This window comes from Pseudochaenichthys georgianus, chromosome 20 (genome assembly GCF_902827115.2).
Source record: "Pseudochaenichthys georgianus chromosome 20, fPseGeo1.2, whole genome shotgun sequence".
Taxonomy (NCBI): Eukaryota; Metazoa; Chordata; class Actinopteri; order Perciformes; family Channichthyidae; genus Pseudochaenichthys; species Pseudochaenichthys georgianus.
This window is the reverse complement of record NC_047522.1, coordinates 2,472,988-2,497,044: the sequence shown is the minus strand read 5'-3', so window position 1 is coordinate 2,497,044 and position 24,057 is coordinate 2,472,988. Positions and strand designations below refer to the sequence as shown.

The following is a 24,057-nucleotide window of genomic DNA, read 5'->3' as shown; positions in this document are numbered from 1 at the left end:
AGCATATGGACATCCCGGAAAGCTGAAAATGGACGCTAAGGGCCCTCCCCTTGCATTGAAAATGGACTCTAAGGCCCCCCCCCTTGCGTTGGAAAAAGCCGGCAGGGGACTTGACATAACGTCAACATAGGCCGACCTGGGAGTGAGGATGTGTTGGCATGCACGGATATAAAACACACACACACACACACTTAGATGCAAACAGGGTTTTCTGAGAGTTAATGGAGTCGAGACACCGAGGCCGTGAGACTGGAAGCTGGGGGAGAGAAGGAAGGAACAAAAGAGAAGCGAGGAAGAGTTTGGGAGCATGTGAAGTGAAGAAAACATGCGGCACAGACGGGAAGATGTTTCTTTACAGAACATGTCTCCCCTCTGTCTGAAGCCACGTTCGCCAGGCAGCTGAGATGGAGGGAAAACAGCAGTTCAATGTGGAAAGTAAACAGAGAGATAGCCACACATCACTCACTGAAATTGTATTTCCTACTTTCACCACCCACGTCCCTCTGAGTCCTCCAGTCGTCTTTTTCTTATGTCGGGTCCTTAACTTTCACCTCTATTCTCCTATAACAAAGTTCACCAGGATCAATGTGGACCTGTTCATGAATTAAATAATGTGCTGGTGCTTTTTGATTTGACTTGGATCATTATCCGGAATCAAAGTCTCACCGGAAATACTAACATCTATCAACTAAAACCTTGTTCACAGTTTGCAGTGTGTGTTTTCTGAAGGTGTTTTCATCTTTGCCCCGCTCCAGGTTCAGGCCTCAACGACGGCCAATGGCACGCCATACGTTTGGTTGCCAGGGAGAACTTTGCCATGTTGACCATAGATGGCGAGGAGGCGTCTGCAGTGCGCTCCACTTCTCCTCTCACCATCACCACGGGAGGAACCTACCACTTAGGAGGTAAGGGCCACGCAAACACCTTTCCCACAACATTTTCAAAAACCCTTCACCCTCAACTCCACGTATAGTCACCACATCACAGTCCTCTCCAGTGCACACCTGGGAGGCAGACATTGAGGCATCAGAGCCAGTATGATTACTGATGTAAGAATGCTGTAAAAACGGGACATCATCATGAAACAGAATCCAGTTTACATCACTTTTCACTCAGGGTTTGGTGTCAGTCGGCTTCTTAAGTTAATCTAATAAATAGTATCATGCAACTTTACTTTTTGGTAGCTTTGTTGTCTAGAAATCAAGGCTCCTAACCAGCTGCTAGAAACGTCTGTCTGCCGTCATCATGCTTTCTCACAAGCCGTTTCCCTCCAGTTTACTGCACTATTTAATAGGTAACCATGAACTATCTTAAAGGTTACATCTTAACTCCAATTGTCTCTGCAACATCAACAAGATTTGCTTTCCATGTCTTTCTAGCCATCTTCAAGTCCAAATACTCTTTGCTTTAAATGATCGTTAGCATTATTATGAACTGCACACAATGCTAACTCTTACAGATCCCCACTAGCCAACACGCTTCTACCTGCCTACTGTTAAACAATATGTATTGACAATTCATAGAACAATCCCTTTGGGCCAGTCCTCAACGTGTTCCAAGAAACGTTTTATTGGTCTGTGTGTTGCGGCGTAATATGTCTAAAAATCATTTATCTCTACAATGTTACATCCCATTGGCCAGAGGTCAGGAGGTTTCTCACTTAGCGAGAGCTCAGACACAACCACATCACACACACACACACACACAAGCAGCAGCCACAATCTGTCGGAATTAGGACGACGCCAGGTTAATGATGCCAGACACTGCTGTCCGTCTGTTGGAAGATGGTCCGTGTCTAAGTCTGCACGTGTGTGTGTGTGTGTGTGTGTGTGTGTGTGTGTGTGTGTGCGCGCGTGTGTGTGCGCGTGTGTGTGTGTGTGTGTGTGTGTGTGTGTGTGTGTGTGAGAGAGTTGGCACCTGTATGAAATTACAGTAACTGAGAGAGATAGTCAGGGCTCTGATGGCTCCTCTCTCCCTTTTTCTATCAGAGAATAATCTCCTCCATCAAACAAGACCATTTCCCCCAGGCCAGTCAATAAAGATCAGAGCACCTCTCACACACACACACACACACACACACACACACACACACACACACACACACGCACGCACGCACGCACGCACGCACGCACGCACGCACGCACGCACGCCCACACATCCTGATTATGTTATTGTCCGTCTTAATTTACTGTGAGTGAAGCGCCCTGAAGCCTGTGATGAGTTTCTGCTTTTATTTATAAGAACCTGAGCTTGTGAGGCCATGATTTCGCTCAGGAAGCATCCTCAACTCTCATTTTTTTTAGTATTCCTTAATCCAGCATGTTGCAGAATCACTCAATATTAACACTTAATCCTTTATTATGGCTTATCTCTCTTCCACTGCAACTTTCCTTTTCCTCTCCACTCTTCGTCCGCCTCACCCTCTCGTCTCGTTTTGATCCAATTGGTGATTTATTGATTCTGGTAAGCTGAGTTGGAAATCAATAGAGGCTGAGAGGAGAGGATCTCTGTAATGTCTTCACCTCGAGAAGAGGGATGAGTAGGCAGAGGGAGAGAAAGTCAAACTGAAAAGTAGAGATCAGGAATGAAAGTTTGTGGCAGAGAAATGTAAAAGAGAGCAGGTTATTGTGTCAGTGCGAGGCTTAAGAGACAAGGGGAAGTGAACAATATATTCTTAGCAGCTCAGAGGAATTGTGACATTCAGACATAACATCCCAGAGGCAGAATCTGCACGGCTTCAGAGGAAACAGGGCTCCAAATACACGTTATCACATATTCAGACATACACACTGTACGATATGTGCTTTATACAAAACACTGACAACAAATCCTTGCTTACTTGTCCCATGTGCATACTCTCATGCATGCATGCATAGCGACACTACAGAGAAATACCACTATGCTGTTTCAGTCGTTTCCCCCATGCAACATGCATAAGGCTTTTGGCAGCATCTGTGTCTGGGGTTTTACTTGATACTTAGTTGTACATGACATGATGCATCCTGAGGAGCGGGGCCGCCTGGTGGTAAACACACGTCTGAACGCTGCCGGGGCGACAGATCTGCTGATTATTACTGTGGCAAGGACCACTAAGAGAATTTGGGACGCCGCTTCAGAGGCTGCGGGAGAAGTTTTAGGAAGACGTGTTTGGAGCCACTAGTTCAGACACGAGGTTTCTCCGGGAATTATTTTGCTCCTCACTCTTTGAAAATCTGGTTTGGTTTTAGATTTATTCAGCATCTGGGTCTTCCATGTTTCATGATATGATTTTACTTTCTGTTGCCTTCTCATTACTTGCAATGACAGCAGTAAGCATCAAACAGTGTGTGTGTGTGTGTGTGTGTGTGTGTGTGTGTGTGTGTGTGTGTGTGTGTGTGTGTGTGTGTGTGTGTGTGTGTGTGTGTGTGTGTGTGTGTGTGTGTGTGTGTGTGTGTGTGTGTGTGTGTGTGTGTGTGTGTTTTGACCAAATGCTCTAAAACTCGGATACAGAAACACACTTTTCGGACAACTCGAACAGAATTTCTAAAACATTTATTCCAAACCCTCCGCCCCTTCACATTGAGGGGCTAATTTCCATATTACTGAGGTAACCGAATAATTTAGTGAGTGTACAAAAGATGAGTTAGCCTCTGGCTTGCCCTCAATTAGTCTCTGATGGCTGAGCTTCATGAGTCAGAGAAGCGGCCGCATTAAGCTGTCCAAAAGCTCTCTAACAATATCCCATCAGCACTTTATACATGTGACTGTTCTGTCAGTGGGCCGCAATTAGCAGAAACCCCTCGGCTTCACGAAGTGTTCTTCTGAGGCTGCAGATTGATGCTGGGAGTCATGTACGTAGCTTCAGTCGTCCAGGTGGCCATCTGCTCACTCTCACCGCTTTAAGGCACCAATCTGCGGTGTTTCACTTTGCTGTTGAGCAGGACCAGAGAGTGAACCAGACTTTGGTCAAACTGCTTATACCACTTCATTGGACTGCATACACATCACTCTTAAAGAAACACAATGAAGATTTTTTTATTTTCGCAAATTAGCACCCCAACAGTTTCAGACTGCGATGTATTTTTACACTACTGTCATATAATTGGACATAAGTATGTAAGTAAGTTTAAGGGGCCCTATGTTTGCTTTTGGGGTTTTCACAATGGTGAATTATTGACATCACTATGCAACACTCGCGCTTCTATTGGCGAGCGCTCTAACCCATTGTACGTCGGACATCTCTGAGCGGTCGACCAATCACAAGAGAGCCGGCCAGCTAACCAATCAGAGCAGACTGAGCTCTGGTTTCAGACAGAGGGTGGAAAGAGTATGAGAAAAATAAAGAGCTTTTTGAACATTAAAACATGTCCGAGTAGAGACGCTACATACATTTATGAAACCTGGAATTAGCATAATAAGGCCCCTTTAATATTTGTGTATGTGTATTTGTTAAGATGGCATTGCTACAAATGTATTCAATTAATAAGAATACAAAAGACAAGTGTTTTGTTTGCCAGTGAGGCTTCTGTTTGACTTCTGCAACAGCAATCTAACATTCAATCTTTGCTTTAATGCATACATATTCATTTTAATCAAGAAAAGCACATTTTTCAAAAACACAACAGAGCTTCCTAATGCTCTTAGATAACATTAATATTAATAACATTGAGCTGTAATGCGAAGACAAGCGTACTGCCATTTAAAAATAGTTAATTAGTGTTTTAATTAACATAATAAATGACCTAATTTGCATAAGTGGTTATGTGATGGGCTTTACGCAGCTCAAGTACCATTCGTGAAGAGTTGAAAGGCTAAATTATGCGGCCAATGTCCCGTCTTTACTCTTCTCACTTCTGTCAATTCTTTTAGTTTCTAACATTATTTAAATAAGGTTTTTAAGTAATTCCTTAATAAGAAACATTGCTCTTGTTTTTCATACAGTGAAAGGCCTCTGTCATCTTTCTTAATTATGTTCTTCTCCTCCATTTTCTCCCCTTACTTTGCCTCCTTTTCTCCAAGCCCTCACCCTCTTCCTCTCTTTCCGTTCATCCTCTTTAACGGGGTCGACTCCTTCCTCCTCCTGCTCCCCTCCCCTCTCCTCCTCTCTTCTCCTCCCCTCCGTCCTTGGAGCATCTGCTTTTAGAAGCAGCCTCCTGACACCAAAGCCTATTTTACGGGCAGTAGTTTCTCACTCCCGACGCTGTGCTTAGACAAATTAGTAAGTGACTGACACGAGACATCCACAAATTGAATTTCTGGAGAGAGACGGACACTCACACAAACACAGATGCACGTACACAGGCCATCAAGTCGTGCTCTTTCCTCCGCAGGGAACAGGGCACAAATTAATATACTAATGAGAGAGTAGTCAATTATGGGACGTTCCACTCCGAAGCATTCCATTGTTTCATAACTTTAAAAAAAGTATTCGTTTTTCAATCTCAACTTATTTACCAATTAATATACCTCTGCCGAGTTGTTCAATCATTTCTTCGCTCATTGCCTCTCACTTTTATTTTACGTGAATGATTAAGTGAAAGCCTGCTTTATAGTATTTGTTACGGTGCTGAAAACACTCCAGCTGGGTTATAGGTCTCTTAAGGATGTTCTTAACTTATATATTCCTAAGACTTTTGTGGGAATGAACACTCACTTTTAATGTAATAGTAGAAAGCTAACAATAGACTCTGGGTTTGATAAGACGTGTTGGATTGGAAGTCCACCTGTCAAGCTGTTTGTGCTGATACGTTGCACTCTGGCACATTGCGTGTTTTATGCAAATCCACCACAGCGAGTACAAACTGTTCTTGACTTCATGTGCAGGAGTCTTTCAGCACATGAACCTCATGGTGGAAACTGCTCCGTCAGGTTGTTGTTTTAGCAGCAGGTGGTTAATAGATAAGCACTTCCTGCCGTGAATTCCTTTAAATCTACATATTGTTATTGGCAACACATCTAGTCTCCTCTGAATGTGTTGCAGAATCGCAGCCTCTGAATAATTGTTTAATTTTTGATTCCGGCTCACTTCCAGCTTCAGAGATGTGCCTGGATGTGGAAGCAAACGCTCATCAGCCTGAGACTGTGTTCAGGTAGCACGGTGTGGTGGTGGTGGGGGGGTGGGGGGGGGGGGGGTGATAGAGTGCCAGCAAGACAGCGAGGGATTACCGCTGCTGTTCCAGATCCAGAGGGGTTTTAGACATAGAGCTTTTGTTTATACCACAAATTAAAGTCATTGCTTTCGGGAATAGAAATACAATGTGGCGAGACTCTTAGCCCGGTTTTAAGCTCCGGGCGAGTGTGATGTACACAAGTGTGACCGCTGTGTTTGCCTCTGTTTGACTGCGCCTCATTAATCTCAGTCTGTATCTTCCTCTGTGTGTCACTTTGGCCGCACGACAGCGTTCTGAATTATACCATGTTTCATTGCTGGTCATGGCTTCAGAGCGGCGATAAGGGAAAACATGGTGCTTTGACCGAATGTACAGCATGACTAGTCCGGATACATTTCCTCTTAGTCTAATTTAGCCTACTTCTATGCATTTAATGCACACATTAGTATGATGCCCAGATGAACATGTACGGTGCTAATCAAAGTGACACCAGGGAGCTGCCGGCGTGGGGATACAGGAAGTAATGTGGTTACCTGAAAGTGCTTTAAATTAGATTGCAGATTGGGGCGAGGGATAACAGAATTCATTTTTTCTTTTAAGATTCAAGACTCATTTAATCCTCCAGTTTCCAGACGTTTTCAATGAAATGAATCCAAAGCCCATCTCTCAAATGCTAAAACACCTTCAGTGGAAATGTATTTACAAAAAGGAAAAAAAAAAAAAAGTCAGTCAAAATGTGTAGCTATGAGACCTAAATCAGGTGACACACGTAGGTCGATTTTGTACGGTTAAATTGGAAAAACTAAATTGGTGGTTTAGATGGAATAATAGAGCAGCCCCCCGCTGTTATCTTTCACAGCCGAGCAACACACAAGCGCTCCTCCATGAAGTCGTTCCATGCGTTGCGCCATTGGATCTGCCAAACTGTCAGGAAGGTTGCATTTCCTTTGCATTCACACACAACCCGCAGAATACAAAGTGCAGTCTGCTCTGCCTCCCATCTTATTCATATCCCTCCCCCCTCGCTGTCTGTCTCTCCCCCTCCTCCTCTGGAAAGACAGCAGACAGGTGTGGCGGGAGAGGAGACAGATGGCAGGAGAGACTTCTGGGGCAGAACATAAAATCAGAAGATGGAATCCAACTGAAACACACATTTTACATTCATGCTGCTTTTTTCTAAACCACCCACATACACTACACTATAGGTACACACACACACACACACACACACACACACACACACACACACACACACACACACACACTCATACACACGATGCATATGACCTCCACAATAAGCCTTTGTGATGCGTTGGCCTCGAGGCTAATAGGCATGCTGGAGAGTGTGACAGCTTATAACATCACGATGATGGAGATGTCATTGAGCGGCAGTGTTTTATGAGGGACCCGTGTGCTTGTGGCAACGATTGAATTTCAGGTCCTCGTAGCCCATATCTGACAAGGCAGGTATACTGTAATAACGCCTGCAGATTGACACACATGCTGTACAGCGCACACGCACATAAGGAGTGTAGAATTCACACACACACCTATACTGTACACCCATGGACACACACACACACACCTTTTGCACTCGGTTTTGTCCTCGCCTTGTCCTGCGTTCAGTCAAGGCCCAGCGCCTCTGGATGGGCCATTGACTCTTGTATCTCATAAAGGTGGCGTGTATAGTAAAACCTATATGTCCTCTGGTGTATTGCAGCCCTGTATTAAGGCTAATGGGCCTTGTGGGTAAGCTCTAAAACAGGAGGGCTGATGAAGGTTCACAGCTTTAAAAGTGACAATAAGCAGGTCTGTTGTTCCTCGCCAAGGATGATGTCGTTGTTAAAGCTGGTGTCGGCTTCTCCAGAAGGTCGTTTTCTCGTGATGTGTTTCAACTCGTCGATAGAAGGAATCCATCTTTTCTTGTTTATCGTCTTCTCCCCTCACCCTTTTCCCTCCGAAAGACTGCAACCACTACTATTTAGAAATATGTATGGCTATTTGACTTGCATCCTTTGGTTACTATAACCCTTTATGATACACTGCATTTATACAGTTTTGTACATGTCAAGTGTTTAGACTGTAAGTGTAAATATGCACATTGACATTGGATTTTATCTCGTTGCAGTCATCGCTACAACCTCTGCTTTTACCACTCTTATTTATTTGTGTCTATCTTTTACTGCAGTGAGAGGAGCCAAAGACATTTCATTGTACTTTGTATGATGACACTACAAATATATTCTATTCTATTCTTTCATTCGAACACAAACACCTTAAATGATGTTCTGGATTCATTTCATTCATCTCCAACTCTCTGTAATGTAAGGTGACCAGATTTTCAAAATGAAAACCCGGGGACATTTTGTGTTTTGCGGTCAACATCTCATTAACATATCCAATTGTCTTCACTGTTAAAGACAATTCTGGTTCAATGTAATTCGAACATGTTAACTGTTGGATTCAAACAGAAGGACGATAGCTCATATATGAGACTTCAAAGGTCTTTAATTTTGAAACTGCAGATTGTCCAGATACTCTCTGAGTGATTAGATGGGGTCTCCTGCTATCACCCTGAAGTGAAATAAGTCTTTGATTGACTTCGAGTGACTCTTTGACTATGGACGGTTTCCATTCAATAATAATCAAAATATAGATGGACAATAGATCTAATTTGAGATTTTAAACCGCATACATTTCAAATTGTGCTCCAGAAAGTAATGTTATTTTAGGAGTGTTGTGAGATGGTGTCAACATCAATTGAATGAGTCACCCAGTGGAAATGTCAGATATGTCTTCATAACTGTATCCTTACATTTTACATTCACTCTGTTATAATGTGGTAGTTATGTCCTCCTGGGACCCAGCCCATTGAAAATGTAGTGGACATTTTGTTAACATGCATCTCCTTTTACTCTTTTGAGCTACTCTATCAATCCCTGATGTGCTGTACAGAGGACATCCTGGTCTGTCCAGTGATATGTCATTGGTTAAAAGTGCATGCTGGGAAGTTCCTCTTTCTTTTCATCCAAAATGGCTGGCATACGAAAAACAAAATTGTATAGAAGCAGGCAGGGCCGGACTGGGACAATAAGTCAGGCCGGGAATTATACACCCAGCCAGGCCACTACCAGTTTTTTGTGCCATTTTGCTGGATTTATTTGTCAATATTTACAGCGTTGCTGCCCGTAGTGATAGCCCTCTAAATCTACTTCCAAAAAATAAACATGGAGATGGGTTACTATTTAAACAAATGTGCAAATCTATTTAGGAACTGTGGAAATTGATGTGAGATATTGCACCAAAGAAGTGAGTAGCATATTTTTGGTATGTGCATTTTAATGTCACCCATCTATAGGAGGGTGACATGTCATCTCTAATATATGTGTGGGTTTATACATTCCTGTGTGTTAATAGTTGAAGGAACAAAAAGTACATTTTTCCTCTTATTTATAGAGAGGTTTTTTATAGATTCCTGAAACAATGTTCCCTTTTTCTTAAAAGTAGATTAGCGCAATAGTCTTTTCCTTTTCACTTTTACCTGTTTATCAAAAGGGTGTTTTTAAGCTATTTTTGAAGAAGGGAGATGTAGAATTAATCGTGAGTTCTGTTTTGAGAGAAAAGATTACCCCTTTGAGTGTTTTTCTGGGTTAAACCATCGATAGGCTTTGCAAATTGCGAGGGACATTTTCCCCAGATATAATGATGCGCATCCTGCAGGCCTTCCCAACACCTGTGGCTTTCATAGCGGGAAAACATATGGACTATTGTGTGATAAACTACATAATAAGAATGTGTTTTGCTTCAAACTGAAAACTGTTTGGTTCTCTGCTGCCCACGCTGATTCCCTGTGAGACAGCGTTTTGGTATCTCCCAAATGAAACTCCACCCCTTCCCGTTTGTGTGGGTATTGATAGCTTGTTTAGCTTGTTGTTCGTCCTCTCTTCTCGCGCTGCCCGGACCGGAAGGTCGTGGCAGCCCGTGAACAAGGCCAGGGGCCTATACTACGAACCTGGTTCAACCTAACCTGGATATGTTTGAGTTAGCCGGTTGGCCTAATCCAAAACATACGCGCTCTCGCTAAACTGTACTACGACGCTGGTTATCAAGTGGATCGCTCAAGCCAGCCGTGTCCTATCTAGTTAGGTGCACGTTCACATGAAAGGGGTGGTATCTGGAGCATTCGACCAATCACAAACATGGAGAAGCGTACTGACAGCGCAGCGTCATACTTCCTGAATGAAAAGTGAACTTTAATACTAGTCAAAAATGAAGAAGTTAAACTTTAAACATCCATGACTTAAACACTTTATCCAGGATCAAAGCCACAGAGCTGCACCTGCAAGGTGAATACAGCTGGCAACAGAAAAAGTGTTTGAATGCGTACATCAACAGGTTTATGATATCACTGCCACGTCTAAAACACGATCTGACTTCATTTACATTTGTCTCGAGTGTTTCGTCAACTTAATGTGTTGCTTAAAATAATACTTCTGCATACAGTATGTGACACTGTGAGTGTTGCACGGCCAGATACGGCTCAGCTGACTCAGATAAGGAGATATATGATACATTATGAAGTGATATGCCGCGGACTGTACTTAATGTACTCTGATCCGGTTACTTATGTTGTGGCCGATATTTAAGTAAGCTTTCTTAACGCTAATGTTATAATAGTCAGATTGCTCTGAAGATGGAGGTGATATTCTATTCATGTTCACGTTCACACAGTCGGTGATTTTTGCCGGCCGTCTTTCCTGCGACGGCAGCTTTTCTGTATTTCCTTTCTCCTGTAATATGACTTGATCGCTTTAAACTCCGCACACTGAGCTCTGATTGGTCAGCAGGCGGTGCTTTCACTGAGTTGAGCTCTTAGCCTGCAACCTAACCTGGTCCCGACCAGGTTAGCTGCTTAGCATATATTACCATGGAGATCTAGCCTGCTAAAAAGAGAACCAGCTTCGGATGACCGGAAAGCCGGAGTTTTCCCTGAATTTAGCCGGCTAAGCGAAAATCCTGCTTCGCAGTATACCCCCCTGGAGTAGGCATACTCCTGACATTACGCATATGATATGGATTTGTATGGTAATGTATTATATGGTATTGCATTATTACCTTTTATGATTAAAACAGATTTTTGTTTAACCCTCGTCCTGGTTGTTTTGAGTGTTCCTTCTTTTAAAGCAAGACCATAGGAACGGCGCGGAGAAAGTGCTACCTACTCCTTCAGAACCTATTCATGTGAACATATTTTAAGTGGGAGTGGACCTCAAATCCTATAGGGGGGTCCGGGGGCATTCTCCCCCGGTAAGATTCTTTTTTTAAATGTTGGACTTAAAGTTGGGGTAGGTCATTTTGGAGAAACCAGCTGGAGTGCACTAGAATTTGAAAATACACAACCGGAACAAATCTGCCACTTCCTCACAGAGCCCCTCCTCCAACACACACAAACGCTCACATGACCAATGAGGGCACGAGATAAGTGTGTGCACAGATGGAAGGCTGACAGGCAGGTAGGCCATCCAGTTACTTTAGCCGGGCCGGCTCAAGGCAAGGCAAGGCAAGGCAAGGCAAGTTTATTTATAGAGCACTTTTCAACGCAAGGCAATTCAAAGTGCTTTACACAAAAAAAAAAAAAAAAAAAAAGAGCAAGCATTAAAAAAGAAAAGCTAATCAAATAAACATTAAGAAAAAAATACATGGATAAAAGTTACAGTGCAGTCTAAAATATAAATAGTTCAATTAAACATTACAAGAAAAAGTACATGGATAAAAGTTACAGTGCAGTTTAAAATATGAATAGTTCAAATAAAAGCAGCGACAAAAAGAAAAGTCTTCAGCCTGGATTTAAAAGTAGTCAGAGTTGCAGCGGACCTGCAGGTTTCTGGGAGTTTGTTCCAGATATTTGGAGCATAATAACTGAACGCTGCTTTACCATGTTTAGTTCTGACTCTGGGGACAGAAAGCTGACCAGTCCCTGAAGACCTGAGAGATCTGGATGGTTCATAGTTTAGCAGGAGGTCAGTAATGTATTTTGGGCCTAAACCATTCAGTGCTTTATAAACCAGCAGCAGTATTTTGAAATCTATTCTTTGACACACAGGAAGCCAGTGTAAAGACTTCAGAACAGGAGTGATGTGATCCACTTTCTTAGTGTTAGTGAGGACTCGAGCAGCGGCGTTCTGAATCAGCTGCAGCTTTCTAATAGATTTTTTAGTGAGACCTGCAAAGACACCATTACAGTAGTCCAGTATACTGAAGATAAAGGCATGGACAAGTTTTTCCAAATCCTGCTGTGACATTAGTCTTTTAATCCTATATATGTTCTTTAGGTGATAGTAGGCTGATTTAGTAACTGTTTTAATGTGACTGTTGAAACTCAGGTCAGAGTCCATGACTACACCTAGATTTCTGGCTTTATCTGTTGGTTTGAACATTGCACACTGAACCTCAGCGCTAACTTTTAAACGTTCTGCCTTGGCTCCAAAAACCATTACCTCAGTTTTATCTTTGTTTAATTGGAGAAAGTTCTGACACATCCAGTCATTGATTTGTTCAATGCACTTACTCAGTGTTTGAATTGGAGCATAGTCTCCTGGTGAAATTGTTACGTAAATTTGTGTGTCATCTGCATAGCTATGGTAACTTATTTTGTTGTTCTTCATTATCTGAGCCAGTGGTAGCATGTAGATGTTAAAGAGAAGAGGCCCCAAGATGGAGCCTTGAGGAACCCCACATGTCATATTTGTCAACTCAGATGTGTATTTACCTATAGAAACAAAGTTGTTTCTGTCCTTTAAGTAGGATTTAAACCAATTTAGAACTGTTTCCGAAAGTCCCACCCAGTTTTCTAGTCTTTCGAGTAATATGCTGTGGTCAACAGTGTCAAACGCAGCACTGAGATCTAATAATACTAACACTGAAGTTCTGCCACTGTCTGTGTTTAAGTGGATGTCGTTAAAGACCTTTACAAGAGCAGTCTCAGTGCTGTGGTTTGGACGAAAGCCTGACTCGAACACATCGAAACAACCATTTAAATGCAAGAAATTACTCAACTGTTGAAAAACAACTTTTTCAATGATCTTACCTAGAAATGGCAGGTTTGATATGGGCCTGTAATTGTTCATTACTGAAGCATCTAGATTATTCTTTTTTAAGAGCGGTTTAATGACTGCAGTTTTCAGGGCCTGTGGAAAAATACCTGAGTGAAGAGATTTGTTTAATATATGAAGTAGTTCTGAGGCCATGCAAGGCAAAACATCTTGTTGGAATAATATCAAGGCAGCAGGAGGAGGATTTCAGAAGTTGTATAATGTCCTCCAGGTTTTTATCATTAATCTGATGGAATTGTGTCATGATCTCTGAATTGATGTTAAGTGGACACAGAGACAACACATTAGCTGTTCCTGATGCAGAGGCACTGACTGCTTGTCTGATTTTCTGAATTTTGTCAGTGAAAAAGGAGGCAAAATCATTGCACGCCCTGGTGGATAGAAATTCAGAGGCTACTGACACTGGGGGGTTAGTTAGTCTGTCGACGGTAGCAAACAAGGCACGTGCGTTGTTTTTGTTTTTGGTAATGATGTCAGAGAAGAATGATTGTCGTGCGTTTTTCAATTCCAAATTATAAAGGCCAAGTCTCTCTTTATACATTCTCTTTTTTCTGTTTTAACGGTCATGGCCTTTCTCCATGGAGATATTTTCTTCCCAGTCACTTCCTTTACCTTAGTTGGAGCAATGGCATCTATAACATTTTTAATTTTTGAATTAAAATGATCTACTAGCTCATTTACTGAGGTGTTAGCAGGGGCAAGTGTGGAAGAAAAATTCTGAGTAAACATTTCCCTAGTATTTTCAGTTAAACATCGCTTCGGTTACCTCTTTTTGAACACTTGTGTGAACAGAAATAGAGCCCTCAAAGAAAACACAGGAATGGTCAGACAGTGCAACATCAGTCACCACAACCTTAGAGATATTCAGACCCTTTGAGATAATTAAGTCCAGAGTGTGCCCCTTATTGTGCGTGGGCTCCGTCACATGCTGAGTCAGTCCATAGCTATCAAGAACACAAAACAGTTCTTTAGCCCCTCTGTCCTGGGGGTTGTCAACATGGATGTTAAAATCACCAACAATGACTAGACGGTCAAAGTCAATACACACTATAGACAGCAGTTCAGTAAGGTCATCAAAAAAGCTTGCACAGTATTTGGGTGGCCTATAGATGATTGGTCGTGCTTTTTACAGCGCCACGGCTTCCACAGATGATATTTTTTAATGTATTTTTTGTCAAAGCACTTCAGATATTCATTGCTATCGAGATGTTAAGAGCATTCCATGGAATATAACAAAAAGTGTATCTTGAGCCGGTTTCTCAAACTTACCTACCCCACCTTTAAATGCATCAATCTGGTTCACTTTGAGGGGGAAATAAAGAGAGAGACTACACCCACATGAAACAGAACTGTATACATTTAAATAATCGTAAAATCATAATAACATGGCCATAACCAATAACATACCATATCCAATATGATAAAACATTGAAACTTGTTTATTTAATTGTTTTTGGTTCATTTATAGTTTTGTGAGTGTGTCTGGGCTCCTGAACCAGGCTCACCTGTCTCCCCCCTTCTCCTCTTTGAGGCAGCAGCAAAGACTAGTTTTAGCTCTCAACAAGTTTTTAAAGTTTATTTTACATTTTTTCACCTAGTTAACGTTTTTTTATTATTATTCATGCATATTTTACTAATCACTCCCCCTTCAAATGGAAATATGTGTTTACATGAATGGTGACCAAACCGTGAGACCCACTGAGAACTAAGTTAACTATCTAAACACTCAGCAGAGTCCTTTGCCTCACCTGAGCTGTATTTATCAGTCTCTCAGTCTGACAGGAGAGGACTCTCCTCCACCTTGTTGTTGAAACAGCTCCTTATATCCGTTAGCGCAGCTAGCTAGCACCAGATGCTAACAACAACAATAGCCTACACGTAACCGATGCGCGCGCTTTCTCTCTCTTGCTCACTTGCCACACATACAGACACACCCTCCCGAGCTTGAATGACACACAGAGACCATTCGAGGGCATTAGTGTATGGTCTGTATGAAAGTGGCCATGTGGGCAGGCCACATCATTTAGACAGCCAGTCACCCTCTGTGAGGCAGAGTTAGACCCACATGTACGCAGCGTTGCGTTCACAATACATACATAGCAAAAATCCTCAGGGCAGCAGGCCACTTAGCAGGCCAGGCCATCGGGAAACCTCCCGGTGCTCCCGATGGCCAGTCCGGGCCTGGAAGCAGGAGGAGAAGTCAAATATTGTTGAATAATTGTAATTTTTACCATGAAAATCATATATATTCTTGTTTATTAACATGTGAGGAACTATATAATTAGTTCTGAAAGCAATTCAATAATTCAAGTTTTCAAATAACAGCCCTTTTATAAATGTCCATTCTAGTGGACGTCAGGACCGTCTTCATGGACTTTATGACTCAATATTGTTGCAGGAGACGGAACTGAAGCAGACAATTTCTGTACCAGATAGTTCAGGGAGATTCAGATGTTGAGCTCTCAGATGATGAGAGAGATGAGGCTTTCACACCTGGGATAGAAGAGGGTCAAGAAGAAGGGGGGGGGAAGATGCAGGATGCTCCATGAGCGCACAGATAGAGACAGATAGGGACGAGCTGGAAGCCATGAAAAATGAGAATTGCCTCAGGAATGCAAGCTTTGTTTCCATGAGCAGGTCAAATGGAGACCACATCCATAAAACTAGTCAAGATGACCCTACAGCCCGTGCTGACTAGGGATGCCAGCGATTATTCGATTATTCGAATATTCGCTACAGTCTCCATAATCGAATATTATTTTCAAAAATCGATATTAATAATTGTAAATGGTCATTGGTCACACCACCAGTTTGTTTTACTGTAAACTTGGAGGAAGCCTGCGTGCAGAGCAGACTGCTGCTGCAGCACGCTACACACCGACCCCGACCCCACCCCCCCTCCCCCTCACACGTGCGACTAAAGATGAACAAAGCGGCAGGTAAAAAGAGTTCCTCCTCGTGGAACTACTTCGAACTTACAAGTCCAAAGGAAGTTAAATGCAAGCTCTGCGAAAAGACGTTGGTCTATCACAGCTCAACCTCAACAATGCGTTCGCATTTGAGTGCGAAGCACGCCAAAGAGGTTACAGAGAAAGACGCAGCACAGCCGGCCATTACCAACTTCACTTCAAGGCCACGTCGTTGTGATGACATGCTTGTTTGTTGTTTGTACTGTTAAACATGTTACAGTAAAGAAAACAACGGAATTCCTTTTTTTTTTTTTTTTTCCTCTCCAGCCAGGGCTGCCGAATAATCGATTTTGATCATGGTCAGTTTCTGGCAACCCTAGTGCTGACTGGAGTCAATGAGGTACTTTCCCACTACGTTGACTACAAAGTCTTTGAAGATCTGGAAAGATTCACCAAAAAACAAGCTAGTTTTGTATTGACCAAATAAACAGCAATGTTCAGATCAATTACTTATTCATGTTTTAAATAAAGGTGAATGTATTATTGTATTAATATCACTCTATAACCATAATACGTTACATAGTCCATCTGTTAATTTTGGCTGTCTTTTCAAACTAATATGGTCCTGACGTCCTCTACAGTGGACATACTATAACATTTTAAAATCAAATAAAATAAAAAAAGTCTAAATTGCAAGATGTTTTGTTAACCCTAAATAGGTAGGAAATCACGAAAAAAAGGAAATTGGAAGACACATCTTTTCCTCGGGTCCCAGGAGGATATACGTAGTACGTTTTAAATTATTATTGATCACATTATATAGTACACATTTCTTAATTTAAGCTCCAGTATATATGAATATGTTTGGTGTGTTTTTTAGGTATATTTGTTTTTGGCTGAGTAAACGCTTTTATTTTAAAGGCAGTTTTTACATGCCTCTACCGTAATGCATAGGATATTCGCGCACCGCAATCAGACCGCAATACAACGTGCGGGCTGGCTTGACTGTTTTTTCCAAAGTGGGGGCTGGCTTGACCACAGTCTGTAGTGTTTACCCAGTGTTTCCTGGCATGAAACGTTTTATTTCACGTTGCTACGCACAGGGCCGTATCCAGGATTTCCTAAATACCGAGGTCCAAACATGTTAGGGGGGTTTGGGGGATACCCCCGCGATTTTTGGGATTTTCATGATCTATTTAGGTGCTTTTTAAGTCCTGTGGGGATAATATATTGATTTCAAACCATCTCAGTGGGCTGCAGTATAAATTATTTTTGAAAGTGTAATACATTAATCAGTTGACTGTTACTATTAATGATCTGGACATGCAGAAGGACCTGCACCCTCTCTTCCATCTTCATTACTCTCTCTGTCCTCTACTCTTTCTCTTTGTTCAATCTCTCGCTGTTGTTCACCTTTTGCTCCTCCTCACTTGTCTCCTCCTCACTTGTCTCCTCCTCACTTGTCACTCCTGCCAGTGAATTAAAAGCAATTCAGCCATTTAGTTCATTTCACTTGTTTGTTTGCATTTTTTTTTTTTTTAAATCTGTTTTGTTTGATTCTCAAAAGAGAACAAAGATGTAAGCAAATTGTGTTTTATTATGAAATCATAACTGCAATAGATGTATGTTGTTTTAAAATTATGCCTATTGTAAATGAAGACTATTGTTATAGATAAATAGATAGATACATGGGGTTATTAAGCCTACATTCTTCTGTCCGACTGTACCTGCAGTTCCTTCCTGACTTCCATCACTTTCGCTCTCTCTCTTTCTCTCTACCTGTCCTGTCTCTTTCTTACCAAAGCTGAGCTTCGACTGACATAGTCTTTTCATTACATCTGAGTCAGTGTAAAAAGAAAACAATACAATGTTATATCTTCAATGTTTTACTCAAATTGAAATGAAAGAAAAGCATTACAACGTTTGTTAAAAGGTAATCCTTCTGACATTGGATGAATGTAATTAACTGTAGCTCTCTAGCTAGTTTATTCACGCAATTTAAACCAAAGTATAGCCTATAGCTGCAATATCAGTTAGTGTGCATGTTGTCGGACGTCCACTGACTAACATAGAGCGTTCACACAGGATCTGCTGGTCATAAGATGTCCTGATGAACAGAAGCACAAGCAGCCCGCTGGACTCAGATCTCTAAATACCTCATCACTCCTCCGCCGCTCCGGTTCAAGTCCGGGCTGCGGTGGTTTGTTGATACATGTCGTCTTCTGTCGTCTTCTGTTTGCTTTAATCGAGGCTACGTAGTTATGCAGCGCCCCCATCGTCAGTAAATGGAAGTACTACAAAGAACCCCGTTTAGTGCAATTATTTCACAAGTTTTGTTATACACAGCTCGACAAATATTACCGAGGTCCGGACCTCGGTGACCTCAATGGTAGATACGGCCATGGCTACGCATATTAAAAAACGGAGACATTTCCGGGGACAGGGCAATTCAAACGGGGACGTCTGGTCACCCTACTGTAATGTGTAAAATAATCTATAATAAAGGTTTATTTTGCTGGTTTCAGGGTATTTCCTCCAGACGCTCTTCCCGCCCTCGCAGCGCTCCTTCCAGGGCTGCATGCAGGCGATCCTGCTGGACGACCAACCGGCTGATATGCATGCGGTGGAGAAAGGCATTATGGGTGCTTTTGAGAACGTCAGCCTGGATATGTGCGCAATCATAGACAGGTAAGAGTGATAATGCCTGCATGCACTCACATCACATCCAAACAATCATTCATAAATGTAAATATACACATCCGTTTTATGCAAAGCAATAAACAGCCGGTCAATAGTGTCATAAATCAAATGGTTTTAAATTAGAAAAATAATATAAACAGAGTCTAAATTGTTTCTAGAGATATATGAGTCAAGGCTGCTGTGTGTGTTACTGCACTATAAGACATGCGTGCTTGTGTGTGTGCTTGTCATACTGATAAATGTAATGTGTAGTGCTATTTTTTCATTTTAAAGTAAAATAAATGGGTAGGTTCCTCCTCTGTACAATCTCAAGCAAACATCAAGAAATTGCCGCGCTATTTTTTAATTCTGAATATTGCAAAGCTGGATATTCTGCACAGCACATCCCGATGTTGGCTCTCACATTCATTACTCAACCTGATCTCACCAGAATGCGTGACTCCACCACGACTCCTTAACACCACAATGCGTGGTGGAGTCACGAACTTTGTTACATTTGCGTGTCGGCACCACGCAAACAACCCCAATGTAAAGTGAATGAGGCTCCTTTGTCGTGGTGCACACACGCATTTCTACAACGTGCATTGTGTGTAATGCAACTGTTAATTTTATTAAATTAGTTAGTTTTTAAGGAAGGCCAGAGCTTCAGCTGTGTCAAATAGATTGTTCCCTTTAGTTAACGTTATTTAAAAGATAATGATCATGTCTTGTATTACGAGCGTCCATTCCCATTGGATAACGGAGAATTTTACACCCGGAAGTAAGTAGCCTATTCTCCTTACTGTCGATTGATTTTACAGTGATATCTGCACTACTCATCGACTAAAAAACACCAAATTGTCCTTGTTAATTACACAACATTGATTGGTTTGAATTGTGTACAATGCTTTTGTATTTTCCCCCTTCGATTCGGAGAAACAAATATTTTTTCGGAGTTTTTGGACGGCAGAAGACACTACACTACCCAGAATCCTCAGCTATCGTTTGGGACTACACCATGAACCCCGTGATCAGTCCTCAAGCTCTTTGATTGGTTGACCTCCAACTGCATTCCATATGAAAAAAAACGTTTCGTAAAAGAGAAAATCATACTTTATTCAGCAGTGCTTGCTTTACTCTTTGATAGTCATCACATGAATGCATTGTAATAAATGGTTTGGCTGCATTAAATATTACACATCTGTCATAGTTCTTTATTTATCTACAGAGATCGGGCATCAGAATACACCGGAAACTATTCTTTTACCGTTCTGTTTTAATTTCACAATAAAGTTAGTAGTAATATTTTGTTTTGATATTATTGTTTTTTATTAACTACTAGACGACTGGGTCATGTTAAGACCATTTTTTTTTGGTTGCTATGGGTTTTTTCCATCGCTTTTGTGTTACAAATATCAAAACAATAACAAAATAATATTCGTCGTAAACTAAACCGGAAACAGCAGTATATTTTATTTAGTTAGCACTGTAAACTTGACAGCCTTTTAACCTATGCTTTTAACCTATGCTTTTAACCCAAACCACCTACTGGTTAAAGCATGTTATTGCACGTTTAGAGTAATTGCAATGCAGGAAGATTGTGTTGCTTTTTAATGACTGTTTAAAATGCCTTTTTCTTAATGTCTTTCATTTTTGTAACGCACTTTTGAATGTGTTATATTTTATGAAAACATTCAAATATTCATCATCATCATCATCTTTATTTAAAGAGACTCTTGGTCCATTATTACAAAACATACAACACTCAAATACAAACTAAAAAAAGGCAGCCATACCAATGTTTCCACAGAGGTGACTGGTATCGTACAGCACTGAGACACGGATTTGAAAGCAGCATAATGACAGAGTTATGAGAAACATTCAATCGACAGATGAATTTGTACATCAGACCTCTCAAAAGAGCATGGAACGTGTTGACTCGTGCATTACAGAACATTTCACTTGCACTGCACCACCTTGGTTTTCTAAGCAGTATACGCAAACAGTCATTATATGCAACCTGGAGCTTCCGGAGGCTCGCCTTCTTATACTTGACCCACAAGGGGGCAGTATAGAGAGGAGTGCAATACGCTCTAAAGAGGTTCACCTTAACCTTATCTGAACACCAAGAGAATTTTCTAGCCAACATGTTGGCTTGTATATATAAGACACGCCGCTGTCTATACATGTCATCATCATCAGCCATTTCATCTGTGATGATGTGTCCCAGATACTTCGTGTTACAGCAAACAGACAGCACCTGTCCTGACAGATAGAATGTTGGAAAACAAAGGTTCTTATCCCCTGTTGCTCTACAGATCATTACAGCGCTCTTCTTAGCATTGTATTTAACGTCAAATTTGACTCCGTAATCAGAACAAACATTTAGCAACTGTTGAAAACCAGCACTGCTAGGAGAAACAATTGCCAGATCATCGGCATACATAAGATGGTTTACAATCACATTACCAATCACACACCCTGTTTTACAGACACTTAAATCATCCGATAGATCATTCATATAGATATTAAAAAGGCTCGGTGAGAGGAGCCCCCCCTGGCGGACTCCATTACCAACACCAAATGGCGCCGAGACTGCATTCCCCCATTTGATCCGCATGCTCTGGTTGGCATACCAATAAGCCAGGATCCTAATTATACTGTTAGGCACACCTCTTTGTCTCAATTTTAAAAACAGTTTATGATGGTTAACTCGGTCAAAAGCCTTCGAGGCATCAATGAAACCAATCAGAACAGTGGAATTCTGTCTTCTATATGTTTCTACCATTTCCTTCAAAGCATAGATGCATAGCTCAGTACCATGCTTAGCCTTGAAGCCAAACTGGTTATCTGAGGTACATAAATAAGAACATAGTCTATCCAACAAAATTCTTTCCAGGACTTTGGATAACACACTGGCCAGAGCAATTGGTCTATAGTTATCCAAGCTCCCTACCTTGCCCGCTTTGTCCTTAATGACAGGGACCAAGGTAACCGTCAACATGGAGTCTGGCAACATACCATGAGTCATGAGGCCGGTAAAACAAATGGCAAGAAGAACTGCAACCTTCGGGCTTGCCAGTTTAAGGTGCTCTGCAGTGATTCGGTCAGAGCCGCATGCTTTGTTATCAGCTAGCTGTTCAATTGCTCGATAAACCTCTTTAGCTGTGATTCCCACTGTGTCACTTTTCACAACACTACCAACTTTGTAGGGGTCACTTTTAACACAATTAAGTATAGTAGAGTAATGTTGCCTCCACATCTCAGCTATGTTATCGGCTCCAGATACTCCCTCTATGGTACACGGTAATGACGTACTGGCCCTGTTCAGAGCTCTCACCTCCTTCCAGAAGCCAGTCACATCATTATGAAGGAGCTTTTCAGCCATCGAGTCCGCTCTCAATGTTTCTGTGTGTTTGTTGACATAACGAACTGCATATTTATATCTAGCATGTGTACGCTTTTTGAGATCCAGGACAGGCCCCTCTCTGGGCCTTCCTGCCTGGACCCAGGCCCCAAAAGCATTCTTGGCTTCAGCGTATTGATCAGCCACATGTGTATTCCACCCTGGCTTGACGTTGTGTCTCTTCCTAGAGTAGGTACAGCACGGTATACTGGCCTCCCATACAGCTCCCACAATACAATCATACATGTTACAGAGGTCTTCACGGTGAGAGCTTTCATTACAACCCACATCAACACACAGAGTTGCCACTTTGGGTAGATATACATCACTTAATAGGACATCAGTTCTCCCATAGTACAATAGCCTATCCTCATTTGTGAGCTTGGACCAGTCCACTTTAGTGGTACAGGCATGTTTAGCCTCCTGAGACATCTCAGGGAGACTATCACAATCTAGTGACATTATAAAAGGAATGTGATCTGACATTGATGCCTCATACACAATCTCAATTGATCTTACAATGTCATGGGCATTAGCGGTGCTTATGCAATGGTCAAGCCATGAAGTTGTATGCCAGGCCTCGCTTATATATGAATAGCTATCTGTAGGCAGAAGTATTTGGCTTGATAATATAAGATTGTTATCATCACAAAACTGTAGCATATGCTTAGCAAACAAGGACCTTTTGTCTGATATGTCAGCATTCATATCACCCACTACATAAACACTGGAGGAATGATTATCAACAATAAAAGAATGTATAAAAGCAAGTCTGTTCAGGTATTCATCTTCATTATGCTGTGACTCATATGGTGTATATACATTGAGAATGCTAAACTCCTTGTTATTCATTTTGATCTGTACAGCAATACACCAGTCAACTTCAAGCCTGATGACATTAATGACAGCGTCCAGCTTTTTGTGCCACAGGATAGCCACGCCCCCTGCTATCCTTCCTCTCACTATTCCCAGAGATAGGTCCGTAGTGGACTCACCAGCCCCGTGAAAATTGTCATTAAGAGAGTTCAACTTTCCCAAGTCCTGCTTAGGTAAGAAAGTTTCTTGCAAGCATAAAATGTCACATTTTTGTAGCAAGTTGTCCACCACTACACGTCGGATCCTATCAGCAGCGCTGTTGCCCAGGCGCAGCCCGCGACAGTTAAATGATCCAACCCGCATAACCTTTAGCTAAGCAGCTCAGCCGTAGCCCCATTCAGTACCCTCGCACCAGCAAAAGGTCTAGCTCTGCTAGCCCCTATCACCTCCGCTTTACGTGGTTCATAGTATCGCCTCACAACTGAGCCTTCAGGCCAGAGTTCTGGGTTAAACATCTCCGCAACTTCATTGCACTCAGCACACACTTTAAACGAGCTATATCTGCTGCTCGCAGTGTCAATACGGTGACAGTTAACATCACGGCCGAGTTGTTCAGTTAGATATTCGGACAGTGTCTCAGCGTCAAGGTCTGGCGAGAATTTGGTAGCAAAAACACTCACCAACTTCGTACGGATCACTTTTATATTCCCTTGTGCAGCAGTGCCAACAATAGGCTTAGGCATCCTCCGTTCAGGTTTCCCAACAAGCTGTTTAGATAAGGCAGACTGGCCCTCGGCCCTATTCCTCCGACCTCGGCCCTGTTTCACAACTTGACTCCATACCTGCGAATTTACCGCAGTTCCTCCAGGGCTCACACAGGCACTCACGGTCCCTGACGCAGCGAGCGGGTCAACACAGTTGGGATGTACATCAGTAGAAGAGCCGGGGGGGCTCGCATCCTTCACCGACACCGCACCATCCTGGCCATCACCCTGAGCGCTCCCACAGGTAATTTCAGTGTCACTTGGTACAGCCAGTCCTCCACC

General features: G+C 42.1%; 1 protein-coding gene across 1 annotated transcript in view; it reads left to right on the top strand.

The window, feature by feature from the left end:
- Positions 1–24,057, top strand: part of cntnap2a (contactin associated protein 2a) — a 365,546-nt gene that overhangs the window by 245,583 nt on the left and 95,906 nt on the right. Inside the window, exons 10-11 of the mRNA XM_071206976.1 lie at positions 756–905; positions 18,636–18,798. Of these exons, the coding sequence (XP_071063077.1) occupies positions 756–905; positions 18,636–18,798 (313 nt within the window). The remainder of the gene's footprint in view (positions 1–755; positions 906–18,635; positions 18,799–24,057) is intronic.